Source organism: Hydra vulgaris, chromosome 02, assembly GCF_038396675.1.
Source record: "Hydra vulgaris chromosome 02, alternate assembly HydraT2T_AEP".
Lineage (NCBI taxonomy): Eukaryota > Metazoa > Cnidaria > Hydrozoa > Anthoathecata > Hydridae > Hydra > Hydra vulgaris.
Genome location: NC_088921.1, coordinates 50,092,651 through 50,117,746, shown reverse-complemented (window position 1 = coordinate 50,117,746; position 25,096 = coordinate 50,092,651). Strand labels below are relative to the sequence as shown.

Genomic DNA, 25,096 nt, shown 5'->3' with positions numbered 1-25,096 from the left:
AAATAATGTAAAAGCACTGTAAAAGTCACACACAATTAAACAAACAAAAAACAAAAAGAAGAAACTAAATGTGAAAAAAAATAACAAAAACATGAACAAACATTTTTAATCATTTAAAATAGTAAAATTATTAAAATAATAAATTACAAAGAAAAAGTTTTTAGTTTTTAACCAAGTTGAGCTGATTAACTCTGGCTATAAAGACCCAGCCTACCAGTTTCATAAGACTAGTTACATAATAAACAACTAAAGATTAAGTGAATGATTATCGTTAAGTCCTTTTCTTGTGACTCAAAAAAACCATTATTAGTGATAAGTAAAATAGATTTTTTCATCCTGACTAAATTTATATGTAGTAAATAATCACTATTTAAATGTTTTAATTTTTTTTATATTCAAATCTAGTCGTGAATAGAACTACAGTAAATTTTTTCTAATTAAAAGTGAAAAACAAAGTCTTTCCAACAATAATCAACAAAAGCATTCTATTCGCCAGGATCAAAAACAGTGACGAATTATGAATAGTTACTAATAGCAACTATTAAATAGTTACTAATAGCAACTAATGTCTTTCTTCTAATCTTAGTTTTTACTTCTAATTGTTTTTAAAGAAAATAAAAATGTACCATCCATAGTATCAAATATAAATAACATAGTATTAAAGATGATTTATAACTCTACAACTAGTAATTCTGATACTAACCTATCAGAAATTGCTGAAATTGATTACTCAAATTTATTATGATATTGTAAGGAAAAACTAAAAAGTTGTAAAGTAAGGAAGATATAAATAAAATAATTTATAGTTCTGTTGTGTTAGCCAAATATTAGCTTTATGATAATTGGTGTCTTACCTATGCAATGTAGCATATTTTTAATTTTCATATACATCTACATTGTTCTGGGTTTCCAAGTTTTTTGAAAAAATAATTATGTTAAAATAATTTGAATTTTAACCCCATGAGTGTATTGTATTCGAACTAATAGTTTAGTATTAGTTTTTCTTTATGATTTTTATTTAAAATGATAATAACAAGAATAAACAATAAAGTGATTTCTTTTTGCACTAAATTTAAACCATTATTTATACAGCTTAGATTACCCATTGCCCTTATAAATTTTTATAAACCATAAATGTAATGCTTTCTACCAAAAATTGAAGCTACCTGTACGAACATCATGTATATCTTTCTTACAATTGTTTTGTCTAGGATTATGAAGCTGCAGTCTGAACTGAAGTTCATTGTCTATTTCAAGTATCTAAAATAATTTACAAATATTAATTCTACAAAAATTCAAATTTAAATTCTAAAAATTTTAAAATTAACCTTCTCATTCATATAAAGAAGAGCATGATCTTTTGAATTTTCTTTTAGATTTTTTAGGTTTTCCATAAATTTAGTAAAAAACCTTTAAAAAAAATTATTGAATATAAATTAAAAGTAAATTAAACTTCAAAACTAAATTAAAAAAATTAAAACTATTTACTTATTATTTAAATTAATATAATGATAAATTTAAAAAAAATATGATTTTGCTAAAGTATTGATATATAATACAGTATTCACCTCCAGAAAGGTTAGAGGTTCACTACTGTCAAGAAGGCTAACTAAGTTAGAAACTCACTGCATTCAAGAACTAAAACTATTTTTACAACCTTCTCTCAAAACTATAATTCCAAAATATGTCGATGAACATGGTCAAACTTTCTTAACTGAAGCTTTTTATGTCATCTGTAAAGCATTTTTTCCAAGATTTCCTAATTCTACTTATTTTTCTCATGTAAATGCCAACTCTCTACATGCTGATTACCCAATCATCTGCAACTTTACACTCTACATGCCCAAACCATATAAATCTTCTTTGAGGTATTCTATCAGATACACCCACTATTCCCATCCACTGTGTAATATTATTGATTTGTTTCTTATCTTTTAGAACCACGCATTCATCTGGTCATCTGCACTGTTCATTCAAGACACTGGACATCATCAACCTTTATTGCCAACGTTTCACTGCCACGCACTCTGGGCCAATGAAACATACTTCCTTTTAATCATATATACATACTTCCTTTTAATGATACACTTTCTGCTGTTAAAAGTGGAAGTTTTCTAAATTTGGCCTAAGCACACCTTAACCTTGCACTTAATGCATTTTCTGTACCAACAACAATGTCTTTTTTATGTCTAAGATTAAAAAAAAATTAACCAACATGTTAGGAGATTGGTATAATATAGCGTTGGTCTGTCTTAATCATGTTTATACTGAGTCCTTTTGCTTTCATTCCATCATGCCAATACATAGCCCCTAAAAGTAAATCTTTAAAAAAAAAAAAGATTGAGTGCTATATAAACATAAACACCAACCTTTGTTGCACACCAACCTTTAATTTAAAACTCTCAATCTATTGCTTTTATTGTTGTTGTGAGAGAACAGTTAACATGTCATTCCAAGACATGTTAACTGTTACCAACTGTTTTTCAGCACCTAAATTTAGTACATAAATACATCAAAGCCCACTATACTTTTTTGGTCAAAAAATGTATTGACATTTATTCTTTTCCAAAAACAATTGTTGAACTTGCTTAAAACCAAACCGCATGTTGTTGATAAAAATACTGGTTATTTTAAAGTTTAAAGTTTCTTTTAATAATTTGGAATTTCATCTTTATGCGCAATTGCAAAGACCAGACAACCACAAAACACTCACACCTCTTGAGCTTCAACATTTCAGCCAACACACCAGAGAAACCAGCTGCCTAACTGAGCCCCACAAACTGCTAATTTAATTTCACTGATTTCATTTTGTTTATTCTCTGTAAATTAAGTCTTTTTATTTTAAACTTTTTATTTAGTAATTTATTGTAATAATTAATACAAACTTCTCCAACAACATTCGTACTTTACATATCCATTTGCTTTTAACTCTAAATACTCTTAATAATTAATAATTCTCTAACTTTGTATTGTTCTATAAACCTTATCACTTATTAAGCTTATCACCTTCTATAAACCTTATCACTTATTAAGCTTATCACCCAATTGAGCTTTGTATAGAGCATACTTATTTTTAACTTTCATACTGAGACTTAAAACTTTATAAAATTTACTTATTTCTTCTACATCTTTATGGATTGCAGCAATCCACTACTATGATTGTTTATGTTTCTGATTATTCTTAGTTCTTTTGCATACAGTTTAGATACTTCTAGAAATCTTTCATTTATATGTTTTCTACATTTCTTTCTAACCTGATTTCTGCTCTTGGTTTAACTTTCTTCTCAAAATAATACCATGCTTTAACTTCTTCTTAAAATGATTTAGATCATTAAATCTCCTTTTTAAAATGATTTCATACTTCATCTTCTTTAAAATGGTTTCACACATCATCTTTTCAAATTTATTAACTTTATTTATGAAAAAACAACAAATATCATAATAACAATAAAAACAACAACAACAACAACAACAACAACAACAACAACAACAACAATAATAATACCAAAAATAAAAAAACTAACCATGATTTAAGTTCAGCAAATACTTTAGTAGGAATTTCAAAAGATTTAATATATTGTTGAACATTTAAATGACACTGTTGCTCTGCCAGATTTAAATCTATGTAATTTATTTCAAATTTTATAAAATTTAATTTAACTTATTGAAGGAAAAAAATATTTTAAAATACAAAAATTACTTTATCTTAATAAAACTTCTTTTTAAAAGGTTAGAGTTTAAAATAGCAACTAGTTTGATACCTGGATATATAAAATAGCTACCTGGTAACTGCAAATATTAATACCTTGATTGATACCTGGTTGCATAGAAACCAAAGAAATATTATCAAGGCTTAAATTGATTTCAACCACTCCAGATAAATTTTCAAAACTTTGATTCATTTTTTGACAAATTTCAGAAAAATCAGAATCCTAAATCAGAAAAATAATTACACCGTGATTAAAATGTAAATGATTGTTAGAATTGTAAAATGTTATTAAACATATAATCTTTCTAAAAACTTAGCTTATCATAGATGCAAAATATTTAGTTGTCAGCTTATCATAGATGCAAAATATTTAGTTGTCAGCTTATTCATAGGTGCAAAATATTTAGTTGTCAGCTTATTCATAGATGCAAAATATTTAGTTGTCAGCTTATTCATAGGTGCAAAATATTTAGTTGTCAGCTTATTCATAGGTGCACAACACATTTTTAGTTTCTTAAATGATTAGGTGTATTAATTTTCTCAAAAGATTAGATATATCAATTGTTAATATTTTGTGACAAAAAATATGACATTAAAACCTTTTAAATAAACTGTTTAGTAGCTGTTTTAATGTAGAAATGTCATTAACTTAATAAAATGTTTTTAATAAATAAATAGTAAGTGAATGTAGAAACAACAACTAAAAAATAAATCTCAATTAGTTCAAATGTTTACTTGGGAAAAAAATATCTAGTAAGTAAAAAAACATATTATAATACAACACAAGTACCTCATTTATAACAACACCAAAATAAGCACATATTTCACTAGAATATTTGTTTAACTCCTTCATGTACATCTTTGGAAATCTCTCACAAATTGTTTGTTGTTGTTTGTGAAATTCATAGTAGCTACAAAAAACAATGAGCATATATCAACTCACACGCACATAGACAAAAGCAGAAACACACACATACACAAATACATGCAGGTTCAAGTCCTAATTCATATGCACATTAAGTGCTTGTATTAGAGATGTCACGAATATTCGACAACTTAATAAAAAAGGAAACCGTATAATCATTTTTCTCATTAAAGTTAAACCATGCTTAAAGTTCAGGCTGTGGTGAAAATATCATTTTTAATAAGTTTAGAGTTCTTTGTGCTAAATCAATTTATAGCATTTTCTAAAATTACCTCAGAAGTACAAGATACACCTAAGCTGGTTATTTTTGAATTTCTCTTAATGGTTTGAAGAGTATTTTTGCACAACTTTAGTTAAAATATTTGGTGTAACAGTCAACAAATAATGCTGTGACACAACCCATTCAGAAATGCTCACAGTGTAGTTGACTTATGCACAACAACGAAGCAGGTTGAAACCCTCAAAATAATTAAGTGTTGCTGAATATTTAGCCGAATATTCGTGGCATCTCTAGTTTGTATCCAGGCGCAATTTTTTAGAAAAATATGAAAAGAAGGTAATAACAGAATTAAAGTAAATATTTTTTAAAATAGATCTTTTAGATGAAGATACTACTTTTCTGCATCATAACCTAAAACAGTTGAAGTATTTCCAGAAGCTCTAGTCTGTTCTTATATATGTATATATGTATGTGTGTGTGTGTATATATATATATACAGTCATGGACAAAAGTTTGCGACCACTGCAATTTTTTGCAAAAAACACTCAAAATTTAGAAAAACAATTAGTAAATTATAAATCAGTACATATATTTCGAATGTTTATTCACACTATACAGGTTAAACAGCATGTCTATCCATATTTTAGTATTTACAATGAAATCCTTTATTTTTGAGAATATTTTCAATATGTCCTAGCATCGATTCACACAGTTTCTTGCAATAGTCCGGCGTAATCTCCTGCACCCACACGCATTTAATCCAGTTGATGAGGTCATCTTCAGAACTTGGGCTATGTGCAGCAATCTTCTGCTTTATTACAATCCAAACATTCTCAATAGTATTGAGATTTGACTGGACTGTTGCCTGGCCAAGGTTCCAGTAGCGGGATGTTTTCAGAACGCAGCCAGTCCTTAACAGCCTTGGTACCATGACAAGGTGCGCCATCATGCTGGAAATGAGTGATGCCATGTATTGGTACAAATGGTGGCAGTTTATCCATCAGTATACTCAAGTAAACAGCACCATTGATCGTTGTATTTTTAGGCATTATCTAAATGCAGACACGACCGCTACCAGAGACTGCTCCCCAAACCATAACTTTTGGAACCTGTTTGACTGTTGGTATAACTTTGGAACGTACTTTGGATTATGCCTCTGATTTGGTGGGCGTCTGACATGTCTACAAAATGAGTAGAATTGCGTGAATGTTGTCTCATCTGAAAACATCACTTGTTTCCTTGTTTTCCACTGCCTGTACTTCTGACAAAACGCTATGCGATCGCGAATATTCTTTGGTGAAAGCTTCGGCTTCCGTGCTGGTCGGTAAGATTTCAAGCCTGCATCAAATAATCGTCTGTGTATTGTCCAACTGTTTGGTTTCTTGGATGGTGATCCAGGCAGTTTGCCTCTAATGGCACTTGAGGATGCTCTCGGTGATTTTTTTGCTGCCTTTATTATAGCATTATCCATATGGTTGCTTGTAACTTTCGGGCGCCCAGCGCGTGAACGAGATTTAAAACTTTTCAGCTCTTGATTTCTCTTTACAGTAGCTACAACAGTGGAATGTGAAATACTGAGCTTTTTGGCTATCTGTCTTATAGAAATGTTCTTTTTGTACAAAATAACGACCTGAGCTTGCTTTTCAGATGTCAGTTCTTTACCGCGTACCATTTTAACTAGTAGTGCTTTAAATAAGGTCTCCGTAATATAAAATGTTCCAAAATATTTCAGTTATATCTGAAAATAAACATGTAAACATCAATTTTAGACTCTAATTGACAATTAGCACAAATTGGTACAAAATTGTAGCACTAAAGTAGCCCAAAAGCAATTCAGAGTAGAATACATTAAAAAATATGAGAAAATCGCAGTGGTCGCAAACTTTTGTCTATGACTGTATATATATTTATATATATATACTAGTAAAATAGCCTGCTCAATTTCAGGAAGAATTAGATAAAACTTTTAAATATAACAATAACAATAACAAAGTTGTCCAGACTACAAGCTATGGAAAAGTCTAAGCAGGAAATCACTTTAAATACAAAAGCTGGAGTGATACGAATGTCAAGCAATGGATTAACCTGTTTGTCAGCTATCTCACATAGGATGTGTTTAATGAAATAAAGAGATGGGGTTGATAAAAACTTCTTAGAAAAATAATCAGATTTGTCTTTGGGTGAGGAAACAAAATCTGAACCATGCAAGAGAAGTGAAATAACAGATTTGCCCTTGTTATAGACACTGTTAAAGTTTAAGATACATTTACCTAATGCAATATTGAGTTAGTTGCTTCAAAAAAAATTGTATTTTAGGAACTAGTTGTTCCTTAATTTTAATCTTTAAACATGAAGAATTGTTAAAAGCTGTTTTTTACCGCAAACAGTAATCGTAAAAATCTTCTCTCTTTAAACATAAGTAACACAACATGTTGGGGTAATGTTGGGTCAACAGTTTCCCAACATGAAAACAACATGTTGTGTTGCTTGGAAACCACTTAAGCCATGGCACTGAATGCATGATTTTTGCAATGTATGCTTGATAATAGCTTGTTAAGATATTTTGTAATTCTGTTTCAAAAATTCCTACAAGTTTAAATACTCTACTATAGTATAGTATTTAAAATGAACTTGTAGAAACTTATACTATATATAATATTTAAACATGTCAGTATAAGATACATTTACCAAAGGCAATATTGAGTTAATTGCATTAAAAAAAATCATATTTTAGGAATTAGTTAGTTGTGAGCAAGATATTTTATTACTTTAAAAAAAACCCGTAAAAATCTTAGTTCAAAAACTTTATATCTATATAAATATAAATTAAAAAGAAATTTTTTACTGTTTCTTTTTTTGACTAAAACAAAAAAACTTTTTAAGTTTTTTTGTTTTAGTCAAAAAAACTTAAAAATTTTTTGAGGTGGTAGAGTTGAAACTGATATAATAACTAATGGTTGTATATTATCCTACCCAACCATTTAAAAAATTTGAAAAGTAATAAAAAACATGATTGCATTATAAAAACATGGCCTATGCTAGTTTTAAAAAAACAACTGATTCTAAGCACTTAACTAGATAACTAGATAACTATCGATTGGCAGTAATTAAACAGTTTCTTCTTAAAAAAACGTTATACAGGTCAAAAAGGTTATAGTAATTAAGATATTAAAATTGCTCTTTGGAACATTAAATGAGGTCATTACATCACAGTTGTTACCTATAAAGTCATCTGCAGAACCTAAATGCTACAACAACTGAGTACCATTTTCAAATTTACATTTAAGAAATTTTATATTTTTTGAATTTTACACCTTTGGTATCATGATGTTATTTTCTTATTAGTATTAAGGTCAGTACAGGTTATCCTGCTACTGGTAACATGTAACCCAGTACAATCTGCTTCATGTCCTGCTGCCTTGTAGGATACGCCTTTTTAGGCAAAGACTAGGAGATGCCAACTCCGATTTAAAACACCCCCTGCCTTGGGGCTCTTGGTTGAGTAAAGGCTAGAAATGGTGTCTCGATAAAAATACTCATCTTGGGCAGATGTTAAATGCACCCGGCTACTGTCTTGTAGAAGGCCTCCTAGGCAAAGACTTAAGGGAAAAGACTTAAGGAACTTAAACAGATTCTATCTGTTGACCTCGCCCCCCTTCTTCATCTATTAGGCTGGCGCAGATGTATTTTTAATACATTGTTTCCAGTTTAGGATGTTGAATGCTGGATCTTCTTGACTCAATGCATGGGTTTTGCTTGTGTCTCTGTTTTTATGACTAGGCAAATCATTCTATTATCTCCTAATGAGGGTACAGCTCAAAAACTCAGTTTTATGGTTCAGAGGCGGCTGGTAGTCAGGTTTCCCGAACTCTGTGGTAGCTCTCAGAGAGGCTGATTCCATCAACAGCTGAAAAATATCAAAGTATTAACAGTGCCATGTTGCGCATGGATGGTGTCCCTGTTTGTACTTTTGGTGTGTATTGCGGAGGCCACATTTGGAGCCCTTTGTTACCGCTTAGGGTTTATTAATAGTAATGAGACAATTGCTTGGGCTATTAAACAGTATTCTGAGTAATATATATGCTTTTAGTCAAGTTCTTCAATCTAATTTAAAAATGAATAAAGTACCAAAAACTATAAAACACAAAAAACTATCATCATCACCAAGTTCTCTAAACCTATTATTAACTAATATTCATGGTCTTCGAAGTAACTTTTCTTCTGTTGAGTCTTATCTCTTGCAAAGTTCACCAGACCTACTTGCTCTTTGTGAGACTAATTTGAGTTCAGCTGTCTCACCTTGTGATCTTAGTGTTGATGGTTATCTTCCTCTAATACGTAAAGACTCCAATAGTCACATGCTTGGCCTGGGCATTTACATTTGTAAGAATTCACCCATTTGTTGTGAAACTAGGTTTGAATCCACAGACTATTCTTTTATGTGCTTTCGTTTAGCACCACTTCACTCTATTGCCTTTCTTATTGTTCTATATTGCTCTCCTTCATCTCAAGACTGCACTTTTTTTGATGTTATTTCTGATCATATTGACCAAGCCCTCTCTCTTTATCCATCAGCTAATATAGTTGTTGTCGGTGACTTTAATGCTCACCACTCTGAATGACTTGGCTCTAGTTTCAGTGATTCGGCAGGCATTAAAGCTCACAACTTTTGCCTTTCTCAATACCTAACTCAAATAGTCAACTTTCCAACTCGCTTTCCAGACAACCCGAATCATTTACCTTCTCTACTTGACTTATGTCTTGTTTCTGATCCTAGTCAGTGCTCAGTTTCTCCACATTCACCCTTAGGTGCTTCTGATCACAGTTTGATCTCTTTAAAACTAATATCTCATTCTTCTTCATCACCTGAATCCCCCTATTATCGAACCTCTTACAACTACAGTAAAGCTGACTGGGATTCTTTCCGTGATTTTCTTCGTGATGGCCCTTGGGTAGAAATCTTTCGTCTTCCTGTCGACAAATGTGCTTCTTACATAACTTCGTGGATTCAGGCTGGCATGGAATCTTTTATTCCCTCTCGACAATTCCAGGTCAAGCCTCACTCTCCTCCATGGTTTTCTTCACACTGTGCTGCTGCGATTGCCAATCGAAACCGTTACTTCCATATTTAACAGCAAAACAATTCTCCAGAAAACAGGCGTCTGTTTATTACTGCTAGAAACAATTGTAAAAAGGTTTTGTCTAACGCCAAAACCCGCTATTCTCAGGTCATGAAATCTCGTATCTCATCTCAAAAATTAGGCTCTCGTAACCTCTGGAGAATCTTTAATAATATCAATAATAAGGGAAAATCTATAATTCCACCTCTCATGAATGGTTCAGACCATGTCACCTCACCTAAAGACAAAGCTGAATTGTTTGCTAAAAACTTTTCATCAATATCATCTCTTGATTCCACTAATTGCGTTCTACCTGATATTGCCAACAAACAGGTTGATCCATTGCTTGACATTCATATCACTCCAGCATCTGTATCTAAAGTGATTTCCTGCCTAGACTCTTCTACAGCTTGTGGCCCAGACAACATACCTGTTATTGTCTTGCAGAAGTGTTCTCCGGAGCTGTCGTCTATACTCTCAAAACTATTCAACAAGTGCTTATCAGAGTCTTGTTTTCCAGCCTGCTGGAAAGCCGCATCTGTTATCCCATTCTTCAAAAATTCTGGGGAGCGATCTGATTTGTCTAACTACCGTCCCATAAGTCTTCTTCCTATCATAAGCAAGGTTTTTGAATCTTTAAATAACAAAGACTTAATTTCTTATCTTGAATCTAATCACTTACTTTCTGACCATCAATATGGATTTTGATCTTCTCGTTCTACAGCTGATTTGTTAACAGTAATAACTGACAGGTTTTATCGTGCATTAGATAAAGGTAGAGAGGGTAAGGCCATCGCTCTTGACATTTCAAAAGCTTTTGATAAAGTTTGGCATGCTGGTCTTCTCCATAAGTTTTTTCTTATGGTGTATCCGGCAACATCTTTAAGATCATTGAATCCTTCCTTTCCAATCGTAGCATAAAAGTTGTCCTCGATGGACAACACTCTTCTTCTTATTCTGTAACTTCAGGGGTTCCTCAAGGTTCTATCCTTGGCCCTATACTCTTTTTAATTTACATTAACGATCTTCCAGATATTCTCTCATCATTGTTTGCTGATGACACTACCATTTATTCTTGTCGTGATAAAAAACCAACACCCTCTGATTGCTTGGAGGGGGCATTTGAGCTTGAAAAGGATCTTACTTCTGCTACAGCATGGGGCTCACAGTGGCTGGTGAACTTTAATTCAGATAAAACTCAATTTTTTTCAGCCAATCGTTATCGCAATAATTTAGATCTTCCTATATTTATGAACGGTGATGTACTCGATGAGTCACCTACTCTTCATCTTCTAGGATTAACTCTTACTTCCAATCTTTCTTGGAAACCATATATCAAATCGGTTGCAAAATTAGCATCTGCTAAGGTTGCATCTCTTTATTGAGCTCGCCACTTTCTTACTCTGGATTCTATTCTCTATCTCTATAAATCTCAAATCCGGCCTTGTATGGAATACTGTTGCCATATCTGGGGCGGATCTTCTAATGATGTCCTTTCTCTTTTAGACAAGGTGCAAAAACGCGTTGTAAACATAGTTGGACCTGCTCTTGCAGCCAACCTCCAACCATTATCACATCGTCGTAATGTTGCTTCTCTTTCTCTTTTCTACAAATACAATAATGGGCACTGCTCTAAAGAGCTAGCGTCTTTTGTGCCATCTACTATAATTCATTCTCATGTTACTCGTCATTCAATTAAGTGTCATCCTTTTTCTGTGACTGTTCCTAAGTGCTCCAAAAACGCTTATTCGTCTAGTTTTTTTCCTCGAACAACAGCTCTTTGGAATTCGCTTCCTTCATCTTGCTTTCCTGACTCATATAATTTGCAATCTTTTAAGTCGTCCGTCAATCGTTATCATGCTCTACAATCTTCACCCTTTCTCTTTCAGTAACTTCCAACTTTAATTAGTGGCTGCTTGCAGCCTTGTTGGAAGCGAAGATGTTAAAAAAAAAAAAAAAAAAGTATATGCAACCCTTGGAACAAGGAAAAATGAGGTCGCTAACAAATTGCCGACCTCAAACTGTTAGAGGTCAGCATCAGGTCGGCAAAAAAATTTGACACAAAAGGGTTACCATAAAACATAGAAATTTTTTTCAAACACTTTCAAACACAAGGTCAGCAGTTAGGTCAACATTGTCGAATGCCAAACCTAATTCTGAGGGCTGTATATTAGGGTGAGTCGTACTTTTAAAATTTTGGATATGGGAGCGCGCGCAACATTTTTTTTATGTATTAGGGTATTAGAAGAGACGTGAATAATTTTTTTTTCTTAAAAAGTTTATCTAGTGTGGGCGCAGGGCATTTGAAAAATGTCAGTTTTACGAAAATCTTATCATATTGGCATTTTTCGGCCTTTTTTATATTAGCCAAAGGAAAGGCAATTATTAAAAAACAATCAGACATAATATAGACATAAAAAAATATATATATATTCGGTGCTACTTTTTTAATGCTATACAAACACGATAGACGTAAGAAAAGTTGGCTACCATTATGGATTTTACAAAAAAATTCTACTTATAAATTTTAAAAATGAGAGCGTGCGTGATATTTTTTTTATGTATTAGGATATTAGAAAAGACGTGAATAATTTTTTTTTTCCTAAAAAGTTTATCTATTGTGGGCGCAGGGCATTTAAAAAACGATAGTTTTACTAAAAATGCATCAAATTAGCACTTTTCTGTCCTTTTATTTAAGCCTATGGCGATGCAATCATCAAAAAACAACCAGGTATAATATAGACATTAAAATAAAACATAATTTGGGGTGCTACTCTTCATAAAGTCATAAATAAAATTTATAAAATGTCATCTAAAAGATACAATATATTTAAAGTTCAACTTATTTACTGTGATCATAAATAATCAAAGCAAAACATCAAAAAATTAATATTGCTTAAATTAATTTAAATAGATCTTTTTTTGATTGGTTCACGGGCATGATTTCTCAATGTGCTAATGTTGCTCTTATGAACCCATCTCTTCTATCTTTTCCAAATACCGATTGAGAAGCTCGTGTGACTTCTTGGACACATCGTTCAATAGCTTGCCCATGAACAGGAAAACAAGGTACATACATCGAAATATCATTGTATTTTAAAAGTTCATCCTTTGACAATAAACATGTAAGTAAAGGTTCGTGTACATCCAAGCTCCAATCAATTAGATCAAAAAGTGATTCAGCATTTTCATTATGTATATGATGTTTTCTACTTCTTACACTATGTTTCCGTATTTTAAATCTCCTCTTAATTTTAAAATTTTTTCAACTGCAAATTGTCTTTCTGTTTTTTCTAGACTACATAACAACGTTTGAAGAACATTTTCACTATGAGCATTCCATGAAGAAGATAAAACGTAGGGCATTACAATGTCTTTAACTTTAAGTCTTTGATGACAAAGAAGTTTTAACTGCTTGAGTATATGATTAGGCCCTTCAGTCCACTTCCACTTTACTTTGATTTCAAACCAAAGTGGCGCATAAACACCAACAATAAACTCCACCAGAAGTTGCAGATTATATGTTTCTTCAACTGAAAATACGATTTCGGAGCACCAAAGTAAACATATTCTATTTGCAAAATTCAACCATCTTGCATGCGAATGTGGACCAATTTCTTTACTTTTAAGATTTTCCGGAAAAACCCCAGCGTTAATTGCATGGGTAATTTTATAAAGATACTTTTGATCATCTGATAGCGACTTTACAACTTCAGAGTCAAGTTCTATTATTGCATTAGGAAATTCAATTTTTACTATGCTATCTTTGACTTTGAAGCTAGTTGCCTTACCTATAAGTTTTCCAATAGAACCAGAAAAATTATTTTTAGACGTAGTTTTTCCATCAAGTTGAATCATTAGATGTCGGAGAGGTAGTTCATTTGTACGAAGAGCACAAATTATCCACATTAATTTTTTATCCAATTTATGTTCAAGGAAATGGATAACACCTCCTTTCCAACCAGTGTTTAAATTTGTTGAGTCTGCACCAATGGCAACTAAATAGTCTCCGACATCATGATTCACAATCCATTTGTAAATATTATCAGCTATATGCTCAGCTGCAGTCTCTACTCTTTCTTCAGAATTGTTAGTGAAATGAAATTGGTATTTTCCTCCAGGTTCAGAACAAACTGAATAATGTTCTTCTTTTTTTTCCGATGTGTGTAATTTTCCATCTTCTTCTTCTCTCATGTACTTAGTCAAATCTTTTCGTCCATCAAAAAATATACATTGAATATTATCATTCATCGCTACTTTTTCAGCTCTACCTTGGATTTCTTTCATTAACTTAGTCTTACTTCGTTTTATTTTGTTGTGATCAACGAAAATATCAGTATTTTTCTTTAAAAAATTTGCATCTTTTGCAGAAGCTAAAGTAGCAGTAGCTATGGCTGCTGCAGCTCTGTTAGATACCCCATACCTAATAGCTGCTTGAGAAACCCTGGTAATATCTAAGTAATTTTTTTTCAAACTGAAGTCAACTTTTTCTGTATTATCTGCATTTTTGTTGCCAATGTCCGAATCGTCTGTTGTTTGAAATTCTACTGCTAAAGGAGAAAATAAATTATGTTAAACAATTTTAATGAAAAAAATTTATAATCAATTTATACTCAACTTTTTAATTCACAGTTTAAACAAAAATTGACAAAAATATTTTTAGTATTTTAGCATTTACTTGCATCCTCACTAAGTGTTCCAGGTATTTTAGAGTCTGATTCTTTTCTACCTAAATATCTTGTTAACCGATGTGTCTCTGGTATATCAACTAATCCTATTTGTAAAGAACTTTTGTTACCAATTTTATTTCTTTGAGCTTGTAGGAAAAATAGTTGTTGCAAAGGTATCTTTGCTACTTTTGGACATATGCAAGTTACATGAGCTTTAAAAAGACAACCATTGAATCCATTTTCATTACAGCTAAAGATGTTGCACTTACATTTCGTCAAGTCAAATAACTTATCAAGCTTGTCCGTATACATATTTCTTTTTTTTGTAGTTCTCAGTTTTCAAATGTCTTTTGCAATCTTCCATTCAAGGACAAGTTTATCGACTGCGTATTTTTCTGAGACCAACGGTATTGTAGAATTTGCTGACATCCAAATACTTTTTATTTTAATAAATATTTGTATACACATACATCTTGTATTCAAATGTGTAACTGATCTATCACGCAACAAAATTCCATACCATAAACTATCTCTCAGCGTAGGCAACTCTGATAAACAAAGTTCGAGTCCATTACCCAATAGCTCATGCAATTTAGGGCATTCTAACATTGAGCTCGAGTAGATTTAGCCATTTATAGCAATGAAATTGATGTTATGTTTGTTAAGAAATATTGGTACATTTTGTAGTAGGTAAAAAAACGACCTTTATAAATATGTTATAAATTTGTTAATTACATTTTTATTACAATATTTAGGATGCCAAAGTGATCATAAATAAATAAAACTCGTTTAAACCGCAAATCGTCAGGAAACTATTATCTTAGTAATTATCCTACAAATAAGCTATTGGAACTTTATAAAAATAAAAAATCCTACACCATTTCCTGTATTTAAATAATTTTAATGGTTTTATATAATAATAATGGAAGGGAGGATATAAGTCCAAAGCCCACAAAGTTTGATGACTATGTTTCATGATTCACCTCATTTTATACTAGTAGCATTACGCACATTGAAAATAACAACAACAAGTTTTGTATACTAATTTTTTTTAAAGTTTTTCGTAAAACTGTCGTTTTTTAAACGCCCTGCGCCTACAATAAATGAACTTTATAGGAAAAAAAAAATTATTCACGTCTTTTCTAATATCCTAACACATAAAAAAATTTTTACGCGCGCTCCCATTTCTAAAATTTATAAGTAGATATTTTTTGTAAAATCTATAATGGTAGCCAACTTTTCTTACGTCTATCGTGTTTGTATAGCATTAAGAAAAGTAGCACCGAATATATATATAATTTTTTATGTCTATATTATGTCTTATTGTTTTTTAATAATTACCTTTCCTTTGGCTAATATAAAAAAGGCCGAAAAATGCCAATATAATAAGATTTTTGTAAAACTGACATTTTTCAAATGCCCTGCGCCCACACTAGATGAACTTTTTAAGAAAAAAAGAATTATTCATGTCTCTTCTAATACCCTAATACATAAAAAAAATGTTGCGCGCGCTCCCATATCCAAAATTTTAAAAGTATGACCCACCCTACTGTATATGACATTGTAGAAGAGAAGCTGATGTTCATAATTAAAAAAAAAAAACTTTTTGACGTCCACATAGTATGAATTCTAGATATTTACCTCTTTTTTATAAACTCCAATAATTCAATTGTTTGATTAAGACTAACTGCAAGCATCTAAAAATTAAAATAAACATAAATAAAGGTTCCTTTTTTTAAACTTATTTTATTCACCTCCCTAAGACCCAGAGATCCATATAACCAAGGAAGCGACTGTTTTTTCATAGTCAAAGTTACTACTCCTTCAGTTATGAAGCAAGTGTTCTACCATTACCATGTATTTATTGTCATTAAATAATAGATTAAGTTAAAACCATTGACTGAAATAAAAACTAAATAGTTTCTACAATATATGCATAGCTTTAAACATAGTAGAATAACAAACAGCACAGTTGGTCTTAATTATGACTTTTTATCTTTTTATGTACTAGAAACTAATTTATTTATATGGAAAATAAAATAAAATTTTTTTTTGCTGCTATTAAAAACTATTTGCAGATGTTAGTCAATATTTTAGTTTAATTTTCTGCATGTACATATATTATTTGTCTAGAGTAGAAACACAAATATTGTGTTTACACTTTAAACAACAATGTAACTTGTTGACATTAAAAGAGTGAACCAAGACACTCAGTTTAAAATCAAGAAAAAATAGCTGATTTTTAAATCAGACAAGACTGAAACTCAGACAATAAAAAGGAACAACAATGACTGAGAGGAAATGACTAGACCACAAGATAAAAATCTGAAATTTGTAAAAAAGTCTAACTGCACTATTTGATACAACTTTGAAATATTACATCTCAAATACAATACAACATTTACAGTGCAACACTTACAATACAACATTTACAGAGCAACACTTACAATACAACATTTACAGTGCGACACTTGAAATATTTACAGTGCAAAACTTGAAATACAGGATTGACAGAGTTATACTTACAATACAACATTTACAGTGCATAACTTGAAATATTTACAGTGCAACACCTGAAATACAAGATTGACAGTGCATCACTTACAATACAACATTTACGATATGAAACTTACTCGACAACATTTACTATACAACCATATGAAACTTACAACATAGTTATTATATTGTTCTTAACAGTTTTTTAAACTAATTAAAATCATCACATACATTTTTAAAACATCTAATCAGTAAGCTTAAAAAAAAGTAAGTCTTAAAATACTTCAAAGACAATGATTTCTATGACAAAATTGTAAATATTAAAACCAAGACAAGATTAAGGTTTAACATCTCAAAGCTTATGAAAAATAACATATAAAAAGTATGCCGCAAAATATCTCAAGAATGACATCAAGTGCTGAGACAATAACCCTACATTGAGATATTTATAACAGGTACAACAATACCAGTGAAATTACTTTTAAGAAACCTATGCATTGGTTGACAAAAACGTATGAAAGCTAATCATTATTTAAAATGCAAAGAAAACATTTTTTTATGATGAAAATCAAGTAGTTGTAGACAACTTTTCAAAAACTTAGACAAAATTTCAAAAACTTTTTAGATACTAAGTCAAATGCAAAACCATCAAATACTAATAAGATCATGGTTTACAAAAAGTTTGTAAACCATGACCACCTTACCAGTTTGCAGTTTGCATTTTACTGACAACCCATTTTTTGCTCTAACAATATTTCTATATCTCCAACCCTAAATAATATAACTACAAAAAATGTACCTTGAAAAACAAAGCTATTGTGCAGAAAAAAAGTTGACAACCAAGGACACAGTGCAAAAAAAGCATTTGACAAATAGTTGAACTCTTTGATGTTTGAATTTCATATTTTTCTCATACAAAGCATTTTCTCTACTAATTTTGAATAGATATTTGATTTAAGTAACTTTGCTCTAAAATGAATTCAAGTAGCTTTTATTGCTCTATGTTCAAATTTTATGGTTTACACTGCTCGAATTCTTCTGATTATTTAAATTTAACTAGAGCTATATACGTTTGTAGCATTATTCAGCTAACAACTTTTTATTGAAGCCAGAACTATAATTATATAACTCTATTTTAGCTGAAACCCCCTAACACAGAGTTGGTTAGGGAGTTTCAGCTAACATAAAAAAAAGTGGCTGTGACATCCTCAGAAGAAAAGTATTATGAGTTTTCATTATGTGTTTTCATTTTATTATGATGTTAAAAGTTCTTAGGGAAAGTATCAAAGATTTTGTGAGAAAATCTTCCCTAAACTAAAACTGTTAATCCGAAGTGTTGTAACATAGATAGAAGGTTGTAGGCTTTATAACATATTTGAAGCATAAGGTTTATAACAGACTAAAAGAGAAGCTTCCATAATAATGACCCCGCTTCAAGTTAATTTTTAGAAAAAATTGTAAGTTTTATTAACTCCCATGTAGCCATTCAATTCTAAATAAATAAAACAATAAACAAAAAACAAAACTGTATAGATGCAATGCAAAACGCTGTAAATATAATCAAATAATACACCTCGTTAGTAGAATCTTGACGCATTTTATCAAGAATTGTATCAAGCATGCATTCTTTTGCCTATAATATGAGATTAATATGAGATATATACAATACATCAGAATAATAAATGATATATATATATATATATATAAATATATATATATATATTTATGTGTATATATATATATATATATATATATATATATATATATATATATATATATATATATATATATATATATATAAACCCTTTTTCTTTTTTGATATTGATAAAATTTAGTTTTAAAAACAATACTCTTGTTTTACTTTATTTTCTTTATCGTGTCTTTGACGACTTCCATCTAGGTATTGCTAATTCATAAAAAAGTTATAAAAAGTATATACAATTATAAATTTTAGAACAAAATAAAACCAAAATTAATTATTATCTTACTTGCAGTCTTTGTTTTTTTTCACAAATTCCTGATTCATGATTACTCCATATAAGAGCAGCGCCATGCACATATTCGAACAAAAGTGATAAATTTTGCTTGTGCTTTGCCGAAACATCAAACATACAATTCTGTAAAAAAAGATTTTTATTTAAACGGTATGTATTTTTATCATTACAATGATATTTGTAATTTTATTTGTTTATTTAAAATGATAATATAAAATTGTTAATGTTGTATGATTGATGCTTTAGCAAATCACAAGTATAGTTAAGAAAAATATTGGATGTAATATAAAACACATACCTCAAGCTTTTCTAACTGATTTGCAAATAATGCCTTTCTTTCCCAGAGCAATGGGTAAAAAATATTGTTTGCTAACTAAAAAAATTAAAAGAATAAAATAAAATTTTGAAACATTTTATAAAATATTTTCAGCTTCAATAAAAACACAAAAATGTATTCTCAAAAATGTTCCACAACAAAATCTCTTGATGAAATTAACTGGGATACCTAAGGCAACAGTTGCAAGATATTTAAAGAAAATGAGGGAAGGAATGAGCTTGGAGAAAGAAAGGAAGTGGTAGACCAAGAAAACTTAATTTGAAGGACCAACAATGATTGATTCAATTAGCTCGAAAAGATGAAATATGATCCGCCCGAGATATTCAAATCGAATTAATCAAAAAAGGCAGTCCCAAAGTTGCTCCCAGAACCATGATTAGTTATCTTAACCGAAGTGGGTACTTTTTTCTTTCTATTTTTTTTAAAACATCATTGCTTCCAACAAGGCTGCAAGCAACCATTAATTAGAGTTGGAAGATACTGGAAGAGAAAAGATGAAGATTGTAGAGCAAGATAACGATTGACAGACAACTTAAAAGATTGCAAATTATATTAATCAGGATCGCAAGATGAAGGAAGCAAATTCCAAAGAACTGATGTTAGAGGAAAAAAACTAGACAAATAAGAATTTCTGGAACACTTAGAAACAGTCACAGAAAAAGGATACGACTTAACTGAATGACGAGTAACACGAGAATGAATTTTAGTAGATGGCACAAGAGACGCTAGCTCTTTAGAGCATAAGCCCATTATAGTATTTGTAGAAAAGAGAAAGAGAAGCAACATTACAACGATGTGATAATGGCTGGAGGTTGGCTGCAAGAGCAGGTCCAACTATGTTTACAATGCATTTTTGCACCTTGTCTAAAAGAGAAAGGGCATCATTAGAAGAACCGCCCCAGATATGGCAACAGTATTCCATACAAGGCCGGAATTGAGATTTATAGAGATAGAGAATAGAATCCAAAGTAAGAAAGTGACGAGCTAGATAAAGAGATGCAACCTTAGCAGATGCTAATTCTGCAACTGATTTGATATATGGTTTCCAAGAAAGGTTGGAAGTAAGAGTTAATCCTAGAAGATGAAGAGTAGATGACTCATCGAGTACATCACTGTTCAGAAATATAGGAAGATCTAAATTATTGTGATAACGATTGTCTGAAAAAAATTGAGATTATCTGAAGTTCACCAGCCAATGTGAGCCCATGCTGTAGCAGAAGTGAGATCCTTTTCAAGCTCAAATGCCCCCTTCAAGCAATCAGAGAGTGTTGGCTTCTTATAACAACAAAAATAAATGGTAGTATCATCAGCAAACATTGCCACCTTCGATGTGAGATAATCTGAAAGATCGTTAATGTAAATTAAAAAGAGTATAGGGTCAAGGATTGAACCTTGAGGAACCCCTGAAGTTACAGAATAAGAAGAAGAGTGTTGTCCATCGAGGACAACTTTTATGCTATGATTGGAAAGGAAGGATTCAATGATCTTAAAGATGTTGCCGGATACACCATAAGAAGAAAGCTTATGGAGAAGACCAGCATGCCAAACTTTATCAAAAGCATTAGAAATGTCAAGAGCAATGGCCTTAACCTCTCCACCTTTATCTACTTCAGTTTCATTCCCAAAAATCAACCCCTATTGACTCCTGTTCATCAAGAAAATAGGGTAAAATGATATGAAGAACACCTAAAAACAAGATGGAATCAATGGGTATTTAGTGACGTGAGTCGTTTTGAGTTATTTCGAACTCGAGAAGGTTGATGGGCAAAGAAACAATCAAGAATTGGCAAACCAAAGTTCAAATAGAGTTTCATGGTTTGGAGGGTGATTAGTTCCAAAAGTAAAACATCATTGCTTATAATCAAGGGCACTGTGAATAGTGAAAAATACAAAGAAATACTTTCTGAAGCTGAGCCAACTCAAAAAATCTTTTTCCAAGAAGTTTTACATTTCAACAGGATGGAGCAACATGCCAAACTTTAAAATCAGTTTCTGAGTGGTTTACAGAACATAAATGAAAAGGTTCTTCTTGGCCTGCTAATTCACTGGATCTAAACCCCATTGAAAATGTGTGGGGGTTAATGAAAAAAGCAGTAGAAAACAAAAAAACAAAAATTTTTGATGACTTAGAGATTGCAATTCAAGAAGTTTGGAACGGACTTTTCTTGGATTATTTGAAATCATTATAGACAGTATGAACCATTGTGTTCAAAAATGCAGAGAAGTTCAAGAACTTCTATGCAATTTTGACACGTGACCGTAATTAAAAATTAAGCTTTACTCTTTATTTTCTATTGAACAATTTTATTATACATTTATTATTTTGAAAATAAAACTTAAAAAAACTTCGTCTCATTTTTTTTGTCTGCAAAGTATTTATATATTTATATATATATATATATATATATATATATATATATATATATATATATATATATATATATATATATATATATATGTAGTGTTTTTTGCGATAGATGAAAATCAAAAGTGCAAGAAGTGGGCAAGAAGTGCAAGAAAAGTGCAAGAAGTAGGTCTTGATCTTTGTCAATCAAGTAGGAAAAAAATTTTTTTTTTCATACCACAGTCAATGGTAACATTTTTTTTTGAAACTAACACTAATAAATGTTTAAAATCTTTTTGTGATTTTGACTGGATAGATAATATGTGGAGGCCTAGAAACATGCACATTTTTGAGCACAAACCTATTCACAGTCTTACCTATCCAGTCAAAACCATAACTACTTTAACTTTTCTTTGCAGACTAGTAGAGTTCATTAGGTATTTCATATATAAAGTAAACATAATATGCTTAAAAAATATATAAAGTTAACTATGTGCTTATAAAACAATTCAATTTTAAGTTAACTACTTATATATTATCTATTTAAAAATGTTATAAACTAATATTATTGGGGGTTCATATGTAATTGTGATCTTATTGGTAAGCAAATTTGACAAAAAAATTGGATTTTGTAAACTGTATAAAATTGTACAGTGTGTGTAGACTTTATACACTGTGCACAGTGAATAAAATATTTTTTTCTTTTTTCAAGCCTGAGATAAACCTAAAGCAGAATTAATTTCCAATAAATCACTCTTCTTTATTGTCACTTGTATATCTGCTTTTGGGATTGCAATCCCTCACACTTTTCAATCATGCGGGATGCGCGCGGAAATTTTTAATTTCTGTGTGGATCCCGCGTGGGATTGGTAGACTTCTTATGCACATTATAAAAGGTAAAATGACAATTGTATTTTTCTTTCAAGTACTTCAGAAAAAATATACTCAACTTATTAAATTGATAAGATGAGGTAAATAAAGCCAAAAAACACAATTCATTTGTAAATCAATATAATTCTTAACATTTAATGAACAAAGAGATAAACCAAAATACGTAGAACATCTTTTAGCTTTATGTAGAACGTCTATTAGCTTTATTTATTTTTATAAATATCAAATATGAGAAAATCATTGTAAGAAATGCGCTCTTAAGAAACAGACCCTACTTAAAGTATCATCACTTAATCTACTCCTCAAAGGACTGCATATATAACCAGCAGCTGAAAAAGCTTGCTCGGCTTCTGCGTTTGTTGGTGGTATGGTCATCAAGTAATTATGCGCTATATCTAGAAACTTGCTTCTTACTCCGTTAATCTACAGCTTTTTTTTCTTCGAGTTCATTTTCTTTGTCTTCATTTCTTTCAATTGTATAACCTCTTATCAATATTTTTTTTATTTCTTGACGCATAACGGTTCTTTTTGCCATTGAAAAAGTATTTTCATTTTTTTTAATTTCTTGTTCATATTTTTTAAACAATTAAATTCTTACTACGACATTGTGTAAACGTCTCATGAAGTGCCTCAGCTAAATCTATGCTCAAAAGTGATGATTGCTTTTGTAATTTATCTAACATAAATTGAAAAGTTGTTTCTGCAGTGACAAGGTTCAATTCTCTCCTGCATAATAGTTCGAGACCAAGTTTTAGTGGTGCCAGGCAAATAATTAAGTCATTGATTTGGGACCATTCGTCTTGAGTGAAACGAATTTCTGACCCAACATCAATTAAGGCTTTTTCAATAAACACTACTAGTCTATGAAATCTTTCTAACATATCGAACATACTATTCCACCTAGTTTTACAATCAAGAATCAACTTAAGCTTGATTCTTGATTGTAAAACTAGGTGTTCTTGTAGGATATACTTCTGTAAATATGTATCATTTTTGACAGGAGAGTTTTTAAATATTTTGACAACCTTTCTTACTTTTTTCGTGAGATCTTTGTAATTGCTAAACAATTCAGCAGATGGTCGGTCCAAAATTATTGTCAAACTATATTCTTTATTTATAACTTCATCATCATCAGTGTTACCATATTCATCTTCTTCTTTACAATTTTCATATGTAGTAAACGATTCTTCGACTTCTCCGTTGTTTTTCTTGTATAAGATATCAATAACTGCAAGCTGTATTCCGTGAGCATAACATAGTTGTTGATAGCAAGACATCATTTTACCAACTTTCACCATCACACTTTTTCGCCTGCGTTTTGCCTCCATATGTACATTTAAGTGTCTCTGACTATTTTGTGATGTCCATTTGTCAAACGTTATTGAAAACTTTTGATTTTGCTTTTTTAGTGATATGAATTTTTGCATTATATCGGCTTTTACAGAATCTGAGAATTTAACTACCATCAATCTTTTAGTATTAGGTGAAGTAGGGAGCTGGAAACCACTCTTTGAAAACAAATACCGCAAATCTAAAGATCAAAATTAAAAACTATTAAATGTAAAGCCATCTTTAGCAAGCACGCGTGATACCATTTTTTCCATAGAAATTTTTCTATGGAAAAAATGGTATCATGCCATAATAGACTTTTTTCGATAGAATTACTTCTTCTTCACAGTCGATGTATATTTTAGGCTATAGTTCAACTAATTCATGCTGTTTTGAAGTTGAAGCTCCGTCTTGGTGTAAAACGTTTGATTTTAAATCAGTGCCATGTTTAGTTCTTAAATGGATTAATAACCCTTTAGTTGATCTTTGACTAATTTTTAAAATAGCCTAACATAACATGCACTTTGCATTTTCTTCTTAATCACTTTTTTAAAAATAATTCAATATAGTTTTAATTTGCGACATGCTTAGTTGGTACTTTTGTTTTAAAATCTTGATGTAAATAATATTTTAAGTCTTTTTAAAAAGTAGTTTTTAAAAGTATATTTTTTATTATTATGCACGCACGTTTTCAATTTCACGTTTTCAACATACTCATTAACAAAAATTTCAACATACTCATTAACTAAACAAAAAAAAAAGGAAATATTGCACATAACAACATGAGCATTTAGTCAACAATGTTACTCATAATAGTTTTACTTTGTGATTTAAAACGCAAATAAAAGCAATTAAAAAAACGAAGTAAAAAGGAGTTTAATAATAGCTATGTTAAATAGTATGTACAAATTTTAGAATAATTTATATATATTTATAATAATTTATACCTCCTCAATATATAATTTATAATAATTTATACCTCCTCAATGTTTGCTTCATTGACTATCTCTTCTTTAACAAGCTCTTGCTAAAAAAAAAACAATAACTAAAGGGACTATAAA

General features: G+C 30.7%; 1 protein-coding gene across 3 annotated transcripts in view; it reads right to left on the bottom strand.

Annotated features, from left to right (window-relative positions):
- Positions 1 to 25,096, bottom strand: part of LOC100207156 (coiled-coil domain-containing protein 180) — a 105,879-nt gene that overhangs the window by 42,251 nt on the left and 38,532 nt on the right. For all 3 annotated transcript variants that reach the window (XM_065791253.1, XM_065791255.1, XM_065791254.1), the window contains 11 exons: positions 25,015 to 25,062; positions 19,433 to 19,507; positions 19,129 to 19,257; positions 19,002 to 19,046; positions 18,714 to 18,773; positions 16,286 to 16,341; positions 4,500 to 4,620; positions 3,806 to 3,932; positions 3,525 to 3,621; positions 1,329 to 1,410; positions 1,167 to 1,260 (listed from right to left, as the gene is read on the bottom strand). In XM_065791253.1, the coding sequence (XP_065647325.1) occupies positions 1,167 to 1,260; positions 1,329 to 1,410; positions 3,525 to 3,621; positions 3,806 to 3,932; positions 4,500 to 4,620; positions 16,286 to 16,341; positions 18,714 to 18,773; positions 19,002 to 19,046; positions 19,129 to 19,257; positions 19,433 to 19,507; positions 25,015 to 25,062 (934 nt within the window). The remainder of the gene's footprint in view (positions 1 to 1,166; positions 1,261 to 1,328; positions 1,411 to 3,524; positions 3,622 to 3,805; positions 3,933 to 4,499; positions 4,621 to 16,285; positions 16,342 to 18,713; positions 18,774 to 19,001; positions 19,047 to 19,128; positions 19,258 to 19,432; positions 19,508 to 25,014; positions 25,063 to 25,096) is intronic.